We start from the raw sequence: 21,056 nt of genomic DNA on the forward strand, positions 1-21,056 counted from the left end.
GGCGTCGATAGTCGAGACGTTGCCGAAAACAAGCAAATTGAAAACGTCGTCGGCGATGCCTTTTAGAATATATGACACTTTATCGGCTTCGGACATAGTATCGTCAGCTTTGCGGCATACAGCTAAGACATCGAGGATGTAGGAAACGTACGGCTCTGTAGATGACTGAACACGAGACGCAAGAGCCTTTCTCGCGGCAGCCTTGCGCCCAATGGGGTCGCCGAACAGTTCCCGTAGCTTCTCTTTGAAATTGTCCCAACTGGCTATCTCGTCGTCATGCGTTTGGTGCCATACGCGTGGGGTGCTGCCGAGATAAAAGATGACTGGCGAGCATAATCGTTGGGTCCCACCTGTTTTAGTACTGGCGTGTTCATAGAGTTTGATCCCGTCCTCAACATCCTGGCCCTCCAGGCCAGAGAACACACCTGGGTCGCGATGTGGGGCGACCGTGACGATTGGAGCAGTGGGACAAGCCGAAGCAGAGGTTGGCGCGTCACCGGGAGGCATGGTGACAAGCTCGGTGTGCCGACCACTTCTGAGTTCCGTGGTGAGGGCGGGGATCGCTTACCTCCACCAGAATGTTGCATGTGGAAAGACACAGACAGAAGAGGCTATTTACACGCTATTTGCACTGGAGCCAGGCAGCCAGGTCGACACTCGCTCGCGCCAAGGGCACCGACCAACTTCATCGTCGTTCTCGCGGCGGCTCGTTTCTTGAGCACCGCTCGATGATATCATAATAATATGTTGACTGAAAGAATAAAGACACTTGGTTGTTAGCGCTGCTTACTGTTCGTAAAAAAAGAAAAGAAATCGATGTCTGTGGCAGTGAAAATAATACGACCGGGCATGTGCATGCAAATGCGCAAGTCGACTCGTAAACTGAGACCAATCGAAATTAACGACGTGAATCCTGCGTCTGCATATCCGAAAACATGCGGCCACTATTTAGCAAGCTTGCATTATTTTTTTTTGAAAATCAGACTTCTAGATTACTAGAACTACAGCGACAAAAGCACGTTCTTGATTTTATAAAACGCCCGGTGAAGCCGTACGACACTACGATCGGACAAAAAAGATCATCGAGGCATAAGATGGACAGGGGAGTGGGCAGGCCGCTTTCTCGAAGCGCCACTGAGCCCCTAAACGAAGTTCAATTGCAGCAAAACTGCTGATTCACAATACAGCGCGGCGATTATCAAATCAGCTATTCCCGACTATCGCTCGGCGGTGAACGCTGTTCGTGTGATTCTGTTTTCGTCCAGTATACACTGCGTGTGCCGTCGTGCGATTTTTGAATCTTGAAGGTGCGTACGCCACGTGGTGTAAAAGCTGTGCACTAAAGGCGATGTCCTGAATTGCCAGGGTTGCACAATGTGTAAACAGTGGTGACAGAGGACATCATCGCTTGTTAAGTCCTTGGTGAATTTCCACCCCTTTATTGCGTTTCCGGCCTACCCATACAACTTGCGCTCGTTGTCCGTATATATATCTGCTTCAGCAGCTCCGCGAAATCGTAATATATGGCTTCGTGCTGCTGCTACCGCGGTTGTCTCGAGCTCGAGGAGATTGTGTTGGGAGGCTAGTTGGTAGGACATATTCTTGGGAACATAAACTGCGCTAGGGTGCAGTTTAAGTTCCCAACGTGTATAACGCGTGACAACGTGTATAATGTACATGGTAGGGACGTGGGGAAGGCGTCTGTGAGCCCTTTCCAGCGAGAACTTCGTGGGCGTGGCCAAAATGCCTTCTCGAACTCCCTGGCCATCGACACAATGCCCTCTGGACAGCTGTAATTACGCGTTAGTCCCTCGCAAAAACATTACAGAAGCTGCAGCGCTTACTGTACTTACTTGCAACAAGTGCGTACACGCATGTTCACGTGCAACAGCCCAGAGGGGTGACACAGAATAGAATGCGTAAAGCCAACAAACACCCCTGCGAAACGGACGTACAATAGCCACTCTTCGCTCGTGGCAGCTTGCACACATGGGATTATTGCGGAAGAAGGGGAACGCCGTGAGTCAGCATGCTTCGTTTGGGGTCCCTTCGTGCTACTACTAAATATGGCAACAGCTGCGGTCAAACAATAAAATTTTACAGCTCATTCTTGCCATTTATGAAAAATAAACACCGTGCAGGTTTGTACATGCGGACGATTGACGCATGGGGTGCCGACGCAAAGCCGTAGTAAAACACCGCCGCGTCAAGACGACAACACGCAAGTGGCTTTCCAGCGAATCAACACCACAGCCACGCGTCCGTGTGAGGGAATGACAGTGCAAACTTTCTCGCAGGCTACGAACGGTGGCGCACAACAACGTCTCGAACAATCACGTCTCGCTATGCGTTGTGTACTACGCAGACGAACCCAAGTGGTGCACGCAAGGTAACATTTGACGGCCACACCACGACAGTTGTAGGCCGTCAACATCACGGCAAAATATCACCGAAGAACGCAAACAGCACACAAATCTTCGCTTACATCGATTCCCACAGTGCAAAGGGTCTGCATAATTTTTAAATATATTTTTTTTTTCGTTGGGAGTGCTAGGCTAACGTTAGCTGGGACATCCTATATATCTACAGAAGAGGGATTTGCATGACAAACGAATTATGCCAGAAAAAAAAACCGACTCCGTAGAGACAAGTCGTACGTGACGGGAAGTCGAATTTGGGCCAGCCACATATTTGAGAAAATTAACACGCTTTACGAAACAAGGCAACGCCACGATTACAGCCAACACGTTATAAGGCTTCCCTCCGTGACTCCGTTTCGTTTCGGCCCCTTTGAGACGCAAAACTGGTGTGTGCGCTGTCGTTACACGTGCGACGCGTACACAGTCTCACGTTCAACTCGTGCTGTTCGCTGGCCTGCACACGATGGCCCCTGCCGACATACCTGCCAGGGCCAGCTGTGGGGCACCGCCTCCTGTCCCCCGACGATGCGGTCGGCCACCTCGACGTCCGGCTGCACGGTGGGGCGGCCGCACTCCGTGTTCCTCGCCAGTTGGCGCGACCATCGGTTGACGCCTGCAGAGAGACCCGCCGTTATCGACAGCCGGGCGCGCACGCGTGCCGTCGCGCAGTCACGTGCTTCGCTGCAGTTACGCCGCGAATACGCGCTTATAGACGACCGCACGCCAAGTTTCATCCTAGACGCCAGCGCTCGTTTCTCCCCTGGCGGCACGATTTCATCTCCAACGGGTGTAGGCTTTCGCCGCCGCTTCCCTTCACGATCGCGCCCGCGTACAGTTCGCGCTGCGCGCGATACGTCTCTTGTTTGCAACGGCGTCTCTTCGGATGACCGGAAATTATGATTGTGTTGTTTACTGTCACGACAGCAATGTAAACACGAAAGGGTTGATGCCACCAGTGAAATTCTGCCGATTCACAAGGAAATGGTACGATAACAGCAGAAGAGAGACATGAAGTACTGCGGTGCGCCGAGCGAAGTAAACAACTGGCAAACGAAGCGAGCTCGTTCATAGATCGCTCCTGAGTGTATGATGGTTTTTATATGTAACCCACATAAATTTAATAATTACTCGGTACATAATCGTTTCATTCATATAAAACCTTTAGGTTGTTCGACGAGCGCTTGTCCCGTCTTCTTTCTCGTGTTTCGTTTGTGTGTGCGCTGCCCAAGAATGGAAACCACTTCTGTTGTATGCGCTAGCAGTGGCCGAAGTTCACGCGTGCCGAGAAATTGAATATGTGCACGAAGCATTGAACATGACCGGAGTTCATTACCGCTTCACCACTGCACCGATCGATCGAGTTACTGGACGATACACGCCCGCGTCTTGGTCGCGCCAGCATTGCTGAAGCAGGAATGATTACTAATACTTTCAACTTCCGTCTCTTGAGTACTGTTAAAAAATGGCCAAGCTGTCTACATTGCTGCCTATATTCCATATTGTAAGGGGCGTACTAGTTAAAGTTGTGTGCACATGTCGTACTTGTGCTATGCAGCGATATGTTTTGTTTATTTCCGCACACTGTCGATGGAAATCCGTTGTCGCCATCAGAGACGACACGGATTTGTAGCAAACATGTGGGAAACTGCAAAAATGACTTTAGCTCGTATGTGCCGTATGTATGTGCCGCATAGTATGTGTTGACGATTTTTCCAGCGGCACATACGATGTCGTTTCCAATTGCCTGCTCAGAGTCACTTACATGGTTCAGCAGACGCTGCCCTTTTCCGCATTGCAGCCATTAAAATAATCGTCAAGCGTACCGATCTTCTTAAGGGCAAATAGAAGCGTGTACTGTCTGTTTCGCACTTAGGGGAAAACTCGGAACGTATTGCATCGCGACGCGGCAAGCAATGGAGTCGTGCGGCGGCAGCAGCTCGAGCAGGCGCAGACGCTCGAGGGGCGGAGTCGTGATCTGCGTCGTCTGCTAGGGCGGCGCGCGCTGGCCGCATTGTCGGAAAGCGTGCTGCTGTCAGGGGCAGTGCACCGACTTCATCGGTACTGCGGGAACTGAGCTGATATCCTTTACTAGACGTTGTGCGTCGCTAAACCCTGAGCCTTCATTGGCGATAATGGAGTTCCACAAACTTCTTTTGACAGCATGCTTCGTTTGTTCTTTCGAAAGGCCGGGGTACTGAGCGCGTTGCACGTATATTTCTTCACTGTGTGTGCTATCGTAATAAGCAGCGACAAGACGCACCAAGATGCGTGCGCAACGTGCTCAGTCTTTGTTTGACTCGAAAGGAAAACAAAGCACTCAACAGTGATAAATGTGGGGGTCGAACACGATGAAACAAACGGATACGATTAAAGGAATGTTTTACGTTAAGACAATGAGGTGGAAGTGATTTTTCTCGACGATCATTCACTACACCAGACAGACCCTGCCCACCGGCGGGGTATTGAACACGTCACGCTCGGAACGTCAGTTAGTATCTCGTCATGTACCCAGCGGCAGCGATGACAGCGCTCATCCTGGAAGGCAGTGAAGTGTAGATTGACTTGATCAGGGATGTGTTCATTCGCAGTACGTCTCAGTCGCTGGCGATGGTGGATCGAAGCCTATCCTCGGGCGAATGATAGAGGAGATGGTGCGGCAGCGATACTTTCAACGAGCCCCAGACATGTTAAATGATGCTGGCGCCCGGGGATTGAGGCGGACACTCCAAGAGAGTGACTGCGCGCACTTCCAGCAGTTCTTGCACAACACGAGCAGTGTGGATCGGCGACCTATCGCGTTGGAATACATAGTCGCCTTCCAGAAACAGGCCGTCAAGAATGCATGGAATCAGTAGGTCGTCTATGACTGTCCTGCAGCGATGAACTTACCTTCCAGGCGTATCAGTGGGCGTCGCACAACGCTTAGTAAAGAATACCGGCTCATTTCACGTAGTAACGATGAGATCGGCGCCCTGCAACTGACAGTAGAAGGTTTCCTGGCAATGCAGCCAGCGCGCGCCGCCGTAGCAGACGACGCCGTTCAAGATCTCGCCCCTCGAGCACATTTGCGAGCGGCTGCCGCCGCCTGACTCAAGCGCTCGCCGCATCGCGATGCAATGCGCTCCGAGTTTTCCCCTAAATGTGAAACAGACTGTACATCGCCCTTCGAATCAAATGTCCACGCGCACACACGCAGGCACACACCGCGCCCGGCACGAAACGTGCCCAAACACGCGCAGTGCAGGAGGCAATCAAGGCGGTGCGAACGAGAGGTGGGAGAGGGGTACCACCCGCTAATAGAATTTTGCTCCGCATGCGGCGCTCTCAACGCCGGCGCAGCAGCGCCGCTCTCGGTGCCGTTCTTGTCTATACCGCGACTTGGTTCGCATAAGCAGAGCGAACGTTGCCTGCTCCGCCGGCGTGGCGTTGTAGCTGCAGGTCGGGCCGTTCGGTACGCCGTGTGTGAAGCCGTGAGGCCGCCACTGACGCCGCGTCGGCACGCTCTCGAGCCTCGACGCAGGTCGGCCAGCAGACGGCGCGCCCCTTTGCTGTCAGCGCCTTCCACAACCCACGAGAGAGGACTGCCCATGGTTCGCAACGGAATTGTAAAGTCCTTGCTTCCCGCTGGCTTAGCGGGCTGTACTGTATATGTATGAACAATTATTATAAATTATCATTTCTTTAAAAGTTATCATGCCAATTTTTGACGAAGGCGCTAGATTATGAAAAAGAAATGCGGTCTAATGTTATCAATGAGGAAAAGGTACTTGACATGAGAGTCTCCTTGTAGCAACGACGTACTCGTGCACAGACTTCCTTTCGGGGATAGCGGCACCAAAAGATAAAATATTAATCACCGATAGATGAAGGCGCAGACCTCGACAGGGGTTACTGTAAGTAGGTCTTTATCTCGCAAATATATTTTCGGCAATAGAGGAGGAAATATACCAATGATTCTATATCCTCAAATGATGCACAAACGTTCGATGGTGCAAATCCACACCAACTCGTGTAAATATTTAATCGCGGTATTCGACTTAGTAACAGGGGAACCGAAATTTAACATTGCCGAGAAGGACACGTTCCAAGGGAACGCAAAATGTTCGTAGTAGTCCGATGCAGCAAGGAGGGCTCATATTTTTGACTGAGAATTGTTATTGTCGTCGGGATACAAGAAGGGAATTTTTGTTAATGATATAAGGACCAAGCGCAAATTATCCAGCGAGACCACACGAAAATTTAAATACATTTGCAACTTTTGGTAAAGCCTGTGCATATATCTTCAGTGGAAGCAAAGATGCAATGTCATCTGCGTACAAAAACAGCGTGACTTCCTGCATAATCGGAATACCGCGTAGTACTGTATTAAACAATAGTCGGCAAAGCACTGAAGCCTTGGGCCTCTCGTCGGCGATGTGCCGCACAGAATGATACTTTCCATCTGTGCAGAAAAATGTTGATCCCTGATCCAAGCAATTATACACGATGGAGGGTTTAAGGCGGCCACTTTGTTCAGTAGAATGCTATACGCCAAGTTGTAATAAGCTTTTAGAACATCGAAGGCATTTCGGCTCACTTTAATCTAAGCGCCATGGAAAATAATCCACGCCCCAGCCAATTTAATCTGAGCGCCAGCATTTTTATTCCAAGAGCCAAAAATTAAATCCAGGCACCACCTCATTTAATTCGAGCGCCACCTGAATTAATCCACCTGCCAACAGATTTAATCCTTGCGCCAGTCACTTTAATCCCAGTGCCAGTCATTTTAATCCCAGAGCCAATCAATTTAATCCTCTTAGAAGTTGCTTGAAGAACGAATAAATATTGCAACAAGAGGTCGTAACAGGTATCACGAACTCTGTCTATTTATTGACGTTATCAGTATATTGGTGTCAGCACTATAGGAGCACAGTTTCCACCCTGCCAGTGGCGTCCCGGCCTCTTCACAAACACTCACGCGGGGTGAATGTCACTCGTTTTCTTCCGGGTCGCATATCGCAGTGACAGGGGCGACTCACAGGAGTGAAAGTGAAGCGCAATTGTCGTGACGCGCATTGCACGACCTTGGTTTTCAACATGGATCGGAATGGTATGCAAGGGTAAAAATTTGCTCACAATTACTCATCCATTTGACAATAACTAAGTGACTAATAATAGGTCACTAAGCTTGTACCTTAGCATGCGCTCCTATGCTTTCGACATGTATATCGAACGAAATGGTTCTGAGAGTGTAACTACATGCTCAAATATTATTCAATCACGTGACTAAGTCCTTAGTGACTCACTCAACGTCACCACGATCGTATCCAAGCTTCGCTCTCATAACCTAACCACATGCATATCAAATGAAATGTCCTTCAAAGAGTAACAACCCGATCATTGTCACTTATAAAAGCGCTCTGTTCTCGCCGCTTGTTGGCGTTGAAGCGAGCGGATTCGCGATCCGCCAGCTGCTGCGGCCGCTCTCTCGAAAGCGGTCGTCGGACGGAGGGACGCTTTTCTCGTTGGGTAAGCGCAGAAATGATTATGCATTAAAAAAAATGTATAGCGAAATGATCGCTCGAAGTCCCACTATCTAGAATGTTAATGATGACACGCTAACTCCAGCAGCTGCCAGAGTTAGGTCAATCACGGACCTTGAAACTAGGCGCATAAATGTTACATAAATGTTACAGCCCGTATATTGCAGTAGCGAACATTCCTTTTTTTTTTATGACAATCATGACCGCAGAAGTTCACCACTTGTATGCGAGGGATAACCCCACGCGATATGATGTGAATTAATGTCGCCTGCAATGACAACTCTGTCCGATTTTCTCAGTGAGCCGACAAACTCCAATAATGGACCAATGACGGACCATCAGGACTAATTTTTCTTCAACTGCGAAGCTTCTCTTTAGAGGAACCCGTGTGGTTTCTATTGTAGCACTTAGGTGCGTTTGGGTGAATGTCTCATTTTCCCCTTATTAATTACTTCACCTTGCGGGTTTCCGCAGAATTATTACGTCAACAAAGTAGTCTGTTCGGACGCCCGTAGGTAAGTAAACAAGGAGCACATCTGGGAAGAACTACCTCAACAGCCAACAGTTCACATTCCGGATTCATGATTTCTTTACCTATAACCGCCCCGTGCATTATTTTTGAGGACGCCATAGTAATTAAACCACCGCCACGGCCATAAATTCAGTCTACCCTGAAGATGCGTAAATTACTAAAAGAAAATGAATTGACAGGTTTCAGCCATGGCTTTTGTAAAAGGACTGACTGTTTCTGAGTCATAGGTTTAAATAAGGCGTTGAAGATCAGTTAAAGAAGACAATACAGACCGGCAATACCACTGGAAAATTTGCAACTCAGCAATGATTACTCCAAGAAAGAAGAGGCAACGGCCTCTTTCAATACATCAGCCTGCCTAATGCTCGGGAAACACTTCTTGCTTTTTGTCTGGTAATGTTCATGTTTGGTTAGTGAGAAATGAGAAGCCCTGCGCTTAATTTCTCAGCCACGTTTGGAATTTCCACATCAGTCCTAACATTTATTCTAGACGTCATAGTGATGTCATTTATGGGTGTCATCATTCTGAGTGATTCACTCGAAACGGAAGGTACAGATGGTGCGTAAAAAGTTGAAAGAGGTTAAGAAGGCACGCTTATAGCTGTAAGAGGTTCAGGGGTACATGAACAGGAAGTGATCTAGTACGCCGCTCAGGGCCCTCTCCACAACTGCGACTATATACTGCCGTCGTTCTCTTCTGGAACACGACCAGATGGTCTTAATGCGTCAGCACGTGTTTCCCACGCTGTAAGAATACACACGCATCTGCTCCGGAACGCTCGTTCTGATTCACAATTTCCAGCAGTCTGGTCTCCATTTTGGATCATCCGCCGCGTGAGCACTTTGGCAAAGGCAAATCCGAGCAGTCTGGCGCGTGATTTACGCCGCAGTTGCGACAGCGCGTCGCACATTTACGGGATTTGCTGCTGCGTGCAAAACGCCAGCAGTTGTTGCACTCTGGAGGTTTCAAGCGATCAATCCCTGCGGATAACGGGCCTTACCTTCGGCTCTGTAGGACACAGCAAACGTTGCTGTTATGGACTCTGCCGGTGCTCGAGCACCACCCTGTTGCAGCGGTGCAATCCCAGCGTCAGCTTCCTGGAAGTGCTCGAGCACTTCCTTAGGAGAGCAAGATGGGTCCACACCACGAACCATACCATTTGTACATGCCAGTTGCATCGGGGCGAAGGCCTTTACCGGTAACGACGCGACACTTGCGTATTGGAGTAGGCCATGCACACAAGCCAGACCTGAGCATTTGCAGACAGTTCCCCTTGTGACAGACGATCTGACCTCCGAAATTCCAAGATAGCGGCCATGCGCAACCGTTCCTGAATCACTTTAGCGTTCTTTATTTTAATGACCCCGTAACCAATTAGGCGTGGCATATATAGGCGTGGCATGTTGTGGGAGTTCCTTCGGTCTACCGGGGCGCAGTCGTTGCTGTGCCTAAGGCTCCGGACTTATTCGCCATTGCGAGGAAAACCTCTCCCAAATGCCTGCCCCTCTACCCGCGCGCCGTTTTCCCCGGGCGCCGCGGCCGCGTCCCGCGACGTCATGCTACGCGGCCCTGCGATTGGGTCGTGGGACGTGACGTAGGGAAGAAGCCCCGACTGGGGACGATCGCGGTGCGCGGGGGAGTCGTGCTGCGAGAGGGACGAGCGCCGGTCACGAGGGGCAAGCTGCAAGGTACGTGAGCGACCAGCTATTTGTGTCCCCAACGCCCCGGCCTGGGGACGTTCACGTGCTTTGTTAGCTTGCGTAAGTGTGGAAGAAGAAGAAGGCGCATAACCGGTGGGACGCGCTTCGCATCGGCTTCGCAGTTTTTCGATGACTGTGCCGGATCATCACCTTGTGCTACAAGAATTCTTGCACCACGTGTTCCGTGTCGTCATCAGGACCACGAGGATACCTGCCTTTAAGGTAGGGGACCATTTTTTGGGACTTTAAGGACGATTGTGTGCCCACCCAAGGCGAGTCGTCGCTAAGCCTAGGCTTGCTCCGCCGACCGCTTGGCCTAGCCGCCGCGGCCGACGGGCGGTCGCTGCTGGAACGCACATTATTCCGAACTCCACCTGCATCATGGCCACTCCCATGAGTGTTGAAATAGAGGGGGAGGATATTCACCCCGAAGAAGTAACCAGGACCCTGGGCTGGCGCATCGCCGGTGAACGCAAGTCCCGACCACGTCAGCGAGACCTAGGTCTACCCAATGCACTTCAATCAAAACCCTCCGGTGCCGGTCGTAGACCCGAGAACGCCAAATATACGTTAATCAAGAGAGCGCGCATGCCTGCACTGCCCCGAGACGATACCAAGATCGTGGTGAGACCACGCGGTGGTCTGAATATCAGCAAGGTCGGCCATATGGAAGTTGGCCGGGCCATTTACGCTGCGGCGGGAGTCACCAAAGAAGAATGGATCCGGGACGTGATATGCCCAAATTACCAGCAAAACATCGTTGTCATCAGTACTTCAAAAAGAGAAAATGCTAACCGGTATGTTGCAGTCACCAAGATTATCGTCCAAGGAAATGAGCACGAGGTCAGCGCCTACGAATCGGCCCCCCATGGCATGACCAAGGGAGTCATACGGGGCGTCCCCCTCGGAGACACGGTTCAAGAAATCAATGAGAACATCGTCAACGAATATAATCCCACTGCTGTAGAGGCCAACCGCATCGCTAACACGACGTCTGTGGTGATCGCCTTCAATGGACCCAAAGTGCCGAACTACGTTCGTTACGGGGGCCTGCTCGCCAAATGCTCGTTATACAGAAAACAGATAGATATCTGCTATCAGTGCGGTCGCCTGGGCCACCGCATGGATGTTTGCCCTGATCCAACAAACCGGATCTGCCGGGGATGTGGTGCTCGAAATCCCGATGAACAGCACAAGTGTACCCCCAAGTGTGACCTCTGTGGAGGAGAACATTTGACCGCAGACAAGGTGTGCAGAGCTCGCTTCAAGATCCCGTACGTGGTACGGAAACGCCGGTGGGAGCGGAAAGATACCAACTACACGCCCGCAGAATCCTCCAAACCGCCACGTCGGGAGGGAGCAGCTACGTCAGGGTACCGGAATCACTCTCTTTCCTGTGAAGGCGGACGAGGGCGGAGCAGCAGCTGCGCCTCAAAGCCGGGCTCGAGAGCGTCGTCGCCGGGTGACGTGGCCGGCAGCAGCTGCAGCGGGCGCCGCCGGGAATCGCGCTCAAGGTCGAAGACCCGGAGCCAGACACCGTCGAGGAACGCCGCTAAACAGGTGGGCTGGGCAGTTAGATCTCCTATCGCTCTTAGCAACAAAGATTTCCCTCCCCTTCCCCAGACTCCCAAGAAAGATTGTGAGGAATGTATGCAACTCAAAGCGCTTGTAGTTAAGCAAAATGAGCAAATCAGCGCGCTTCTTGCGCGCATGGAGGCATTAGAAAAATCGAAAAACAGCGAGGATGTCACAAAACGCAAAATTGCCAAGAGGGACGCTCAACCGGAGCCCCCGGTAACAGCAATGGAGGCAGAGAAAATTGAATCGAGTCCGTCTGAGGAACCGGCGTGGGCCAAGCCCATTGAAGCCCTCACCGAGATGGTCACACAGCTTGCCAGCCAAATCGGCCTGATAACGTCCAAGATGGCCAAGTTCGACGCGCTAGAAGCTAATGTCAACCAGCTTATACTAACCACTCAAAAAGCTAAAAAGGGAGCCCCGTATGGGAAACCGTGCATGGCGAGTAGTCTCACGACTACCAACCTGAGCCAAGATGGCGGCCAGGCGTAAAAATAGGAAGGAAGATACAACGATCTTAGCCCAATGGAACTGCCGAGGAATTAAAGACAAAATAGGCGAATTACAACAATACATAGATAATGCGGAACACAAACCGGATATCCTTGCAATTCAAGAAACGAACTCGCGACCAAAACTCGCGGGGTACGTTACATACACCGATCCCAGTGAGAAAAGCACAGCCATCCTAGTCCGAAGCAACATTGCTGCAACGCAGCACATTACCATTCAGAGAGGGTGTGAACACGTTCTCTTGGAAATTCACAGCAGAGGCATAGGAAGCAAAAACAACATCTTTATACTCAACGCATATTGTCGGCCCTCCAAGAAGAACCTCGACATAGAGGGCACATTACTCGACAGCAAGAGAGAGGCGGGCAGCCGACCCCTATTGATATTAGGAGATTTCAATGCGCCTCACACAATATGGGGTTACAAATTTTGCTCCAAGAGAGGCAGGGTGCTGGCGAACCTCATGGATCAGCACACATTAGCTCTACTCAACGAACCAGACACTCCCACCCGCATGGGCACAAGTACAACCCGGGACACCACTCCAGACCTTACTCTGCTGAGTGGAACCTTGGACGTGTCGTGGCAGAACACAGGCGCGAACCTGGGGTCGGACCACGATATCCTCAGTATTACGATCAGGGGGCCCGCCTTCAAGGCCCGAATGGGAACAACAAAGATAACTGCCTGGGACAAACTTCGAAAAAGGCAAGCAGCCGATGAAGACGAGGACACGAACAGCACCAAATCGTATGGGGAATGGGCTAAGGAACAACTCGAGCTGGTAGACAAATACACCCAGAAAATTGCGACTACACTGCAGACACCCTGTGTGGACGCAAAGCTTGCCCACCTTTGGGAAGCACGACACAGCCTCACCAGACGCTGGAAGAAACAACGACACAACAAGAAACTTCGCAAACGCATCCATGATCTCAACAAGCAAGCAGCTGAATACGCGTCCAAGCTGTGCAGAGAGAACTGGCTGAGCGTGTGTGATGGACTGCAGGGCACCCTTTCTACCAGGAAGACGTGGTGCCTCCTTCGTCACCTGATCGATCCTCTCGGCAGCAAGAGCGCCACTAATCGAAGCCTCACACGCACCCTCAACAACTATACTGGGGGTGCCGACAAACTCATCAACGACCTGAAGGCCAAGTACCTGAAAACGGAGAAGGGTGATATCGCACCTCCCGACTACGCAGGACCTACCAATGAAGCGTTAGATAAGCCATTCACTGACACCGAGTTGATCTCAGCAATCTCCGAGAGCAACAGGGGCAGCGCGCCGGGACCCGATTCCATTACCTACAAGTTACTTAACAACCTCGAGCACAAGGCCCGCAGACAGCTGCTCGGGTATATGAACCGGGTCTGGGAGTCTGGCAATCTTCCACACGAATGGAAAGAGGCAGAAGTCCGCTTCATACCCAAGCCTGGGAAGACACCTCACATCAACAACATGCGACCGATATCCCTCACGTCCTGCGTGGGGAAGGTCATGGAACGCATGGTACTTAAGAGGTTGCAGCGACATCTTGATGCCACCGATCAGATGCCAGAGACAATGTATGGCTTTAGGCAACACCTGGGCACCCAGGATGTTCTCGTACAACTCAACGAACTGGTAATTAAGCGAGCAACGAAGCAGGCGCCGCGAGCGATACTAGCGCTAGACCTCACAGGGGCATTTGATAACGTCACACATGAAAGTGTCCTCCGCAACCTGCGAAACACGGGTTGTGGAGTGAAAACTTACAACTACATCCGAGACTTTCTTCGTGACCGAACGGCAAGGATCAGAATAGGAGAGGAGACATCCCAACCGATCTACCTGGGGGATCGAGGAACGCCGCAAGGTTCGGTCCTTTCCCCCATGTTATTTAACATGGCTCTCTTGCCGTTGCCCAAGCTTCTCGAATCAATAGATGGTCTGGGCCACGCATTATATGCCGACGACATCACCCTCTGGACTGCGAGGGCAGGGTCGGATGGCTGGATAGAAAACACGCTCCAAAAAGCGGCTGACACGATCAACAGCTATGTGAAGACATGTGGCCTTTGCTGTTCGCCTCAAAAATCGGAGCTGACCGTTGTCAGACCACGTGCATCAAGTACCCAAGCAGAAAATATAGAAATCACTTTGGAAGGGAACCGGATCCTCCCGGTACCACAACTCAGGATCCTGGGCCTCCTGATCCAGGCAGACGGCAAGGCAACAGCCATGATTAGAAAAATGAAGCTCACGTCAGACCAAATCTTGAACATGATCAGACGAGTGGCCAACAGGCAGAGGGGTCTGAAGGAATCGGACACCTTGCGCCTCGTTGAGGCCTTTCTTATATCACGAATCGTCTACGCGGCGCCGTACCTGCAGCTCCTCAAGAAGGACGTCTTACTACTTGACGCAATAATCAGGAAAGCCACGAAGCAGGCCCTGGGTATTCCCATACATTCATCCACGACAAAATTACTTCAAATGGGAGTGCACAACACAGTAGCCGAGCTCGTAGAAGCCCACCTATCCAATCAAAGGGTACGCCTTAGCCAGACCAAGGCGGGCAGAAGCGTCCTCCGCAAGCTAGGATGGCAAGAATCGCACTACACCCGCCACGACCAATTACCCGAAAAGCTGAGTGAGAAGTTGGAATGCAAACCACTACCACGCAACATGAACCCCACAAGGCATGCCGGACGACGCGACGCCCGCGCAAGAGCCATCTCCAGGACGCTGGAGGAAGACGACACTGTTTTATATACAGACGCCTCTCTATCGAAACGCTCCACGAGGGCAACAGTCGTGGTCACCGGGCTAGAAAAGCTGGTCACCTGCGCATCAATCTACACTCCGTCTTCGGAGGAAGCAGAAGAAGCAGCGATAGCTCTCGCACTCCTGCAACCAAACGTCACCAAGATCGTCACGGACTCACAGGCTGCATACAAGAACTACAGATCTGGCTGGGTGTCCCTTGGGGCACTAAAAATTCTTGGTAAAGCTACGCCTCCTAAACAAGCAATCGAATTAGTTTGGGTCCCGGCTCACTCCTTAGTTGAGGGCAATGAATATGCTCATCAACAGGCCCGAGCGCTAAACTCCCGGGCCAACGAGGAGGAGGCAAGGGGATGGCAACCCATCACAAATTACAGAGATATAGTCAGATATTACAGGGACGGCAGGAAGACTTTCCCGCACCCCCACCACTCCTTGACCAGAGCCGAACAAACAATATACAGGCAAATCCAGGCAGGATCCTTTCCCCACCCCTGCCTCCAGAACAAAATGTACCCAGAGAGATATAAGAACACATGTCCTCACTGCAATGCATTAGGCACCCTTCGGCACGTCATAGGAGAGTGCAATTTTTCCATTGACCACCCCCCACCTATACCCATAACTAACCCCCCTGCTATCCCCACTCTTTCCGAGCGATGGGAGATCATGCTGTCCAGCCCCGCCCTGGAAGACCAGCTCCGACTGATCCACAGGGGCCAGGCGGCCCTGGAAGCATATGGAGCCCGCGAAGAGGGAGCCACCCCATCAGACGCTTAACGCATTTCAGTTCACAATGGACCAGTAAAGTTGTTTCTCTCTCTCTCTGCGTAAGTGTGACTTGCTGAGTGGCTTTGCGTTCCGCCCTTGCGGTAGTCGCAGGCGCTCAGTGCGTCACATTTTGCGTGTCCGAACCGTCGCAGACCATTGTCGGTGACGGGAAGCGCTAGGTAGCGTTTGCGAACGCATTTCGGCCCGCGCGCGTAAACCATTGTTCGACGCGGCGTGTAACCCGCCTTCCTCGCCATCGGGAACCGCGGGCGCCGAGTGTACTCCGTGTGTTTGTGTGCAGTCTGGTACATGTTGGCCATTGGTGATCAGTAAACGCCTTAACTGTCCTGGACGCCGTGTGTTCCTGGGAGAGCGCCCATGCGTACGGCCAGAGCCGTCCAGGTCTTTCGGCTCGGTGCTCGAACCTGCGGTGGGTCTATCGCCGTGCGCCGTCGTGCCGCGTCGTGAGGCTCCACTTCTCGGGGGCCACTTGGCGACGCCGTGCGCGGAGACGTACTGTGAGCCCACAATGTACATATACCTAAATATTCTTACGCGAACGAATGATTAACAACTGGAGACTATGCACAAAGTACATTTACAAAGGATAACTGCAGCGCTGGCCAGTTCAGCCGACAGCTCGAGAGATAGCGTTCGTCGTCCTCGTCGGGGCGCCCGCATGCATCGTCAACAAGAAACACGCAATATGCATGTATCATATTATCCCCGGCGGCAGAAGCACCATCCCGGTGCGTCTAAATATCGGTGATAACAGAAGAGTAATATGGTTTGAGGCGCGCGACATGTACAACGTCAGTGGGATTCGGGGCAGATGAGGCACTGGTACTGACTGGGGCGATTTCGTACGTAACTGGAGTCACACCACGCAGCACTCAAATTGGGCCCGTGTACCGAGACAGGAGTTTTTCTGACAGGCCAACGTGACGAGTCGGGAACCACAGGAGTACCAGAGATCCAGGCGAAAAGAGGACGTCTCTGTGTTGGCGATCGTACAAACGCTGTTGCTTCTCTTGCGAGGTCAGGAGGCCAGCGCGGACAATTTCGCGTGCTTGGGCTGCCCTGGTGATGGTGTCGAGTGCATACTCGCTGGTCTCTGCTGCGGCAATGTGGCTTCCAGTGGCAATGCGGGTACTCGGACGAACAAAAGAAAGAACTGGGAATAACTGGCAGTGTCGTGACGCGAATAATTATATGCAAAAGTGACAAAGGGTAGGGCAAGGTCCCAATCAGTATGGTCGGACTAGACGTACTTTGCAAGCATGTCTGTTAGGGTACGATTCAGACGCTCTGTGAGACTATTAGTCTGTAGATGGTAAGACGCAGTCAGCTTGTGCTTGGTGGAGCAGGACTGCAGAATGTCGGCGAAGACTTTCGAAAGAAATGTCCGAACACGGTCAGTGAGCAGTTCGTGTGGAACGCCATGCTGCAGAATGACATCGCGTAAAAGCTAGAATGTCGGCGACATCTGGCGCAGCTCTTTGGAAGAGCTCTGGTGACGGCGTAGCGCGTGGCGTAATCTGTCGCCAAAGCGACCCACTTGTTGCCAGACGTGGTTAGTGGGAAAGGGCCAAGTAAGTCGAGGCCAACGCGAAAGAACGGCTCTGAAGGAATGTCGAGCGATCGAAGGCACCCGGCAGGGAGCTGTTAGGGTTGGCGTCTGGCACCACGTGTTGAAAGGAATTTCAACCGACCATCTCTCACGCGACCTTGTTCGTCGAAATGAGGCATGACTTCTGCGATGGTTGGCGTCCCGCACCACGTGCAGTAAGAATTAAAACTTCTTTCTGGGCGAGTTGGTGCATACTTGACATAAAAACTGTTTACAGCGCAAACACATGCAACCACAAAGTATAAAGGACAGGACACAAGCCCTGTTTCTTCGCGCCTGAATGCGTTGACTGCTGGCACGTTCGTTCATTGATGCGCATTATCATTTTCCCCGATTGTATAAAAAAAACAGCGCTCGTGTGTCCTGTCCCTTATACTTTGTGGTTGCATGTGTTTGCGCTGTAAACAATTTTTATGTCAAGTGCAGTAAGAACTTTCTCGCACCCTACCTTCATCCACGAGGCCTCGTCGAAATGAAGCGTGACTTACTAATTCGCCATGACCGGACTGGTGGGAGCCCCGCAGTGTACAGGCCTCTTGTGTGTGCGTGCGTGCGCGCGCGCGCGCGCCTGCGAGTTTAGAGAGACCCTTTCCTCGAACAAACTACAGGAGAACTTCCACGAACCCGCAACGCACAGAAGAGACGGACAGGCGTCTACAATTCCCGGAGGCGGGACAACCTCCTCCTTGCAGCAGGCTCGGTATAACCAGAGGAGGAGGGGACCTCTTTCTGTGCCGGTCACGCGACGTCGACGGAAGCAAGATCCCGCCTACGATTGTAGAGAGCCTATTTAAGGGGCTCCGAAATGTACTTTTAATCACTTCATGCTCTTCTCATTCTCCTTCATCTACCTTTGAATAAATCGTGCAAGTTTCGCACTAGAAATCGTCTCGCCCTTGCTTGGTCGCCATGGTCTACCGGATGCCTGCAGCCCGCCAACAACGCCACGCTACCCAATAAGTAACGTCGGCCGAGCTTCGATAGGCAGGCGCCGCTACTACTCGGCAGCAGTACGATACGCTACCCTGGAGTACGCAACAGAGCGTCGACGGCGTTTTTCGGCGCTGGCATTTCTCACTGGCGCTGGCATTTCCGGACAGAGCGGGCAAAGCCTGACAGAAAGAAGCGTCGGCGAATCCGGTCGTAGGTGCGGGAGAGGCCAAGGTGACCTCCCGTTAATAAATCATGAAGTTCTTGGAGAACAGCTGACAGGAGGTGCTTAGGAATGACGAGGAGTAGGGCAGGACCGTCGGGGCGTACATTGTGGCGGTATAATACATCATCACGGAGAACAAACAGGTGAAGGGACGAATCCGATGACGAAGATTCCAAGCCATCAATGATGGCGCACAAGGTGGCCTCACGGCGTTACTCGTCAGCAACGTGTAACAGCTGAGAAACGGAGGAAACGCAAGCGTCGGCATCGGGGTCAGGGACGGCAGGTCATTCGTCCACTGGATAGCGTGATAGACAGTCTGCGTCTTGATGTAATCGGCCCGACTTGTACACTGCTGCATAAGAATATTCTTGCAGTAGCAGAGCCCAGCGACCAAGGCGGCCGGTAGGATCCTTGAGTGAGGAAATTAAGCCAGCAGAGCGCGTGGTGGCCCGTGATTACAGAGAAGTACATGCCATACAAGTACGGGCGGAATTTGGAAACCACCCAGACGAGATCCAGGTCTTCACAATCTGCAATCGAATAGCTGCGCTCCGCTGCTGTGAGGAGGCGGCTGACGTGGGCGATAACACGATCTTGACCTTCGGCGATGGGCTAAAACGGCTCCGATACCGTGACCACTGGCATCGGTACGCACCTCTTTAGGAGAGGATGGGTCAAAGTGTGCAAGTATAGGTGACATGGTGAGAATGTTAGTGAGGTAGGCAAACGCGGCAGTTTGAGCGGGGCCCCACGTAAACGGAACGTCGTTCTTCAGAAGATCAGTATGCGGTCGGGCAATCGCTGCGAAGTCTTTAACGAAGCGTCGGAAGTAGGAGCAGAGTCCTGCAAAACATCGGACGCCTTTGACAGACTGAGGTACAGGAAAGGCCGTGACAGCATGAATTTTCTCCGGGTCTGGTTGAATACCGGAAGCGTCGACGAGGTGGCCCAGCAATGCAATCTGCCGACTACCGATGTGACACTTCGATGAATTTAGTTGCAGCCCAGCCTCGCGGAAGATTTGAAGAACTACTGATAAGCGCTCAAGGTGTGTCTCAAATGTAGGCGAAGCTATGAGAACGTCGTCTAGGTAGCAGAGCCACGTTGACCATTTGAACCCTTGAGGTAAAGAGTCCATCATACGCTCGAACGGTGCTGTCATTATTCAAAAGACTAGCGCAAAATAGCAGGGACAAAGACAGAAAAGACGACAGGACGAGCGCTAACCATCAACTGGTTTTTTACTGCGAGCGAAGGTACATATATACATTTCGTTGGTGCATGCACACACAGTGTTAAAACAGAACAATCTCATTCTAATCAACATGTGGCAGACTGTTCTGTAAGTACATTTTTTTTTAGACAAGGCAAAAAAAAATTTACTTACAGAACAGTCTGCCACATGTTGATTAAAATGAGATTGTTCTGTTTTAACACTGTGTGCGCATGCACCAGCGAAATGTATATATGTACCTCCGCTCGCAGCAAAAAACCAGTTGATGTTTAGCGCTCGTCCTGTCGTCTTTTCTGTCTTTGTCCCTGCTATTTTGCGCTAGTCTTTTGAATAATGATGACACACCAACTAGCCCAGCTTTCTGCCTTGAACGTTGCTGGGGCGTTGCATAGACCGAATGGCACAACTTTGAATTGATATAGACCATCAGGGGTGACGAACGCGTTCTTCTCTTGGTCATTTTCATCCACAGAAATTCGCCAAAAACCAGACCGAAAGTCTATTGATGAAAAGTATTTGGCACAGTGGAAACAGTCGAGGGCGCCGTCAATGCGAGGCAAGGGGTAGACGTCTTTCTTGGTAATGCGGTTTAGATGACGATAATCCACGCAAAAACGCCGTGTGCCATCTTTCTTTTTAAGAAGTACCACGGGCGAAGCCCAAGGGCTCGACGAAGGTTCAACAATACCTTTGGCAAGCATCTTGTTCACTTCATATTGAATAACCTTACGCTCTGAAGCAGAAACTCTATATGGCCGGCGATGAATAGGACTGGCATTACCAATATTTATGAGATGCTTAACAATTGAAGTCTGGCCCAATTGGCGATTGTTGAGGTTGAAGATTTCATGGTAGGAAACCAAAAGGCGACACAGAGCTTCTGCTTGTTCAGGCAATAGGTCCGCAGTAATCATGGGACGAAATATTGCGTCAGGGCAAATAGCATCCTGTGAACATGGTGAAGAATCTGAGCAGACGTCTACTGAAAACGTCGTGACGTGATCATCTATAGCACGCAGCGTTGGAACCGATATGCCTTGGCGTAGAACTTCCTTTGTCAGGACAAAATTGATGACGGAGAGGCATGTCCGGTTATCGGCGACGGTGACGACGGAGTGGGACACAGTGATATTGCGCATCAAAAGGACATCAAAAACAGGTGTGGCGACGTAATCACCATCGGGCACAGGAAAAGATGATAGCAAATCTACGAAAGTCAAGGCTTT

The 21,056-nt window shown here is 51.4% G+C and overlaps 1 protein-coding gene across 3 annotated transcripts in view; it reads right to left on the minus strand.

The window, feature by feature from the left end:
* LOC135909198 (ovochymase-2-like) overlaps positions 1-21,056 on the minus strand; it is a 337,884-nt gene that overhangs the window by 60,972 nt on the left and 255,856 nt on the right. For all 3 annotated transcript variants that reach the window (XM_070524733.1, XM_070524732.1, XM_065441041.2), the window contains one exon: positions 2,903-3,033. In XM_070524733.1, coding sequence (XP_070380834.1) covers positions 2,903-3,033 — 131 coding nt within the window. The remainder of the gene's footprint in view (positions 1-2,902; positions 3,034-21,056) is intronic.

Source organism: Dermacentor albipictus, chromosome 9, assembly GCF_038994185.2.
Source record: "Dermacentor albipictus isolate Rhodes 1998 colony chromosome 9, USDA_Dalb.pri_finalv2, whole genome shotgun sequence".
Classification (NCBI taxonomy): Eukaryota; Metazoa; Arthropoda; class Arachnida; order Ixodida; family Ixodidae; genus Dermacentor; species Dermacentor albipictus.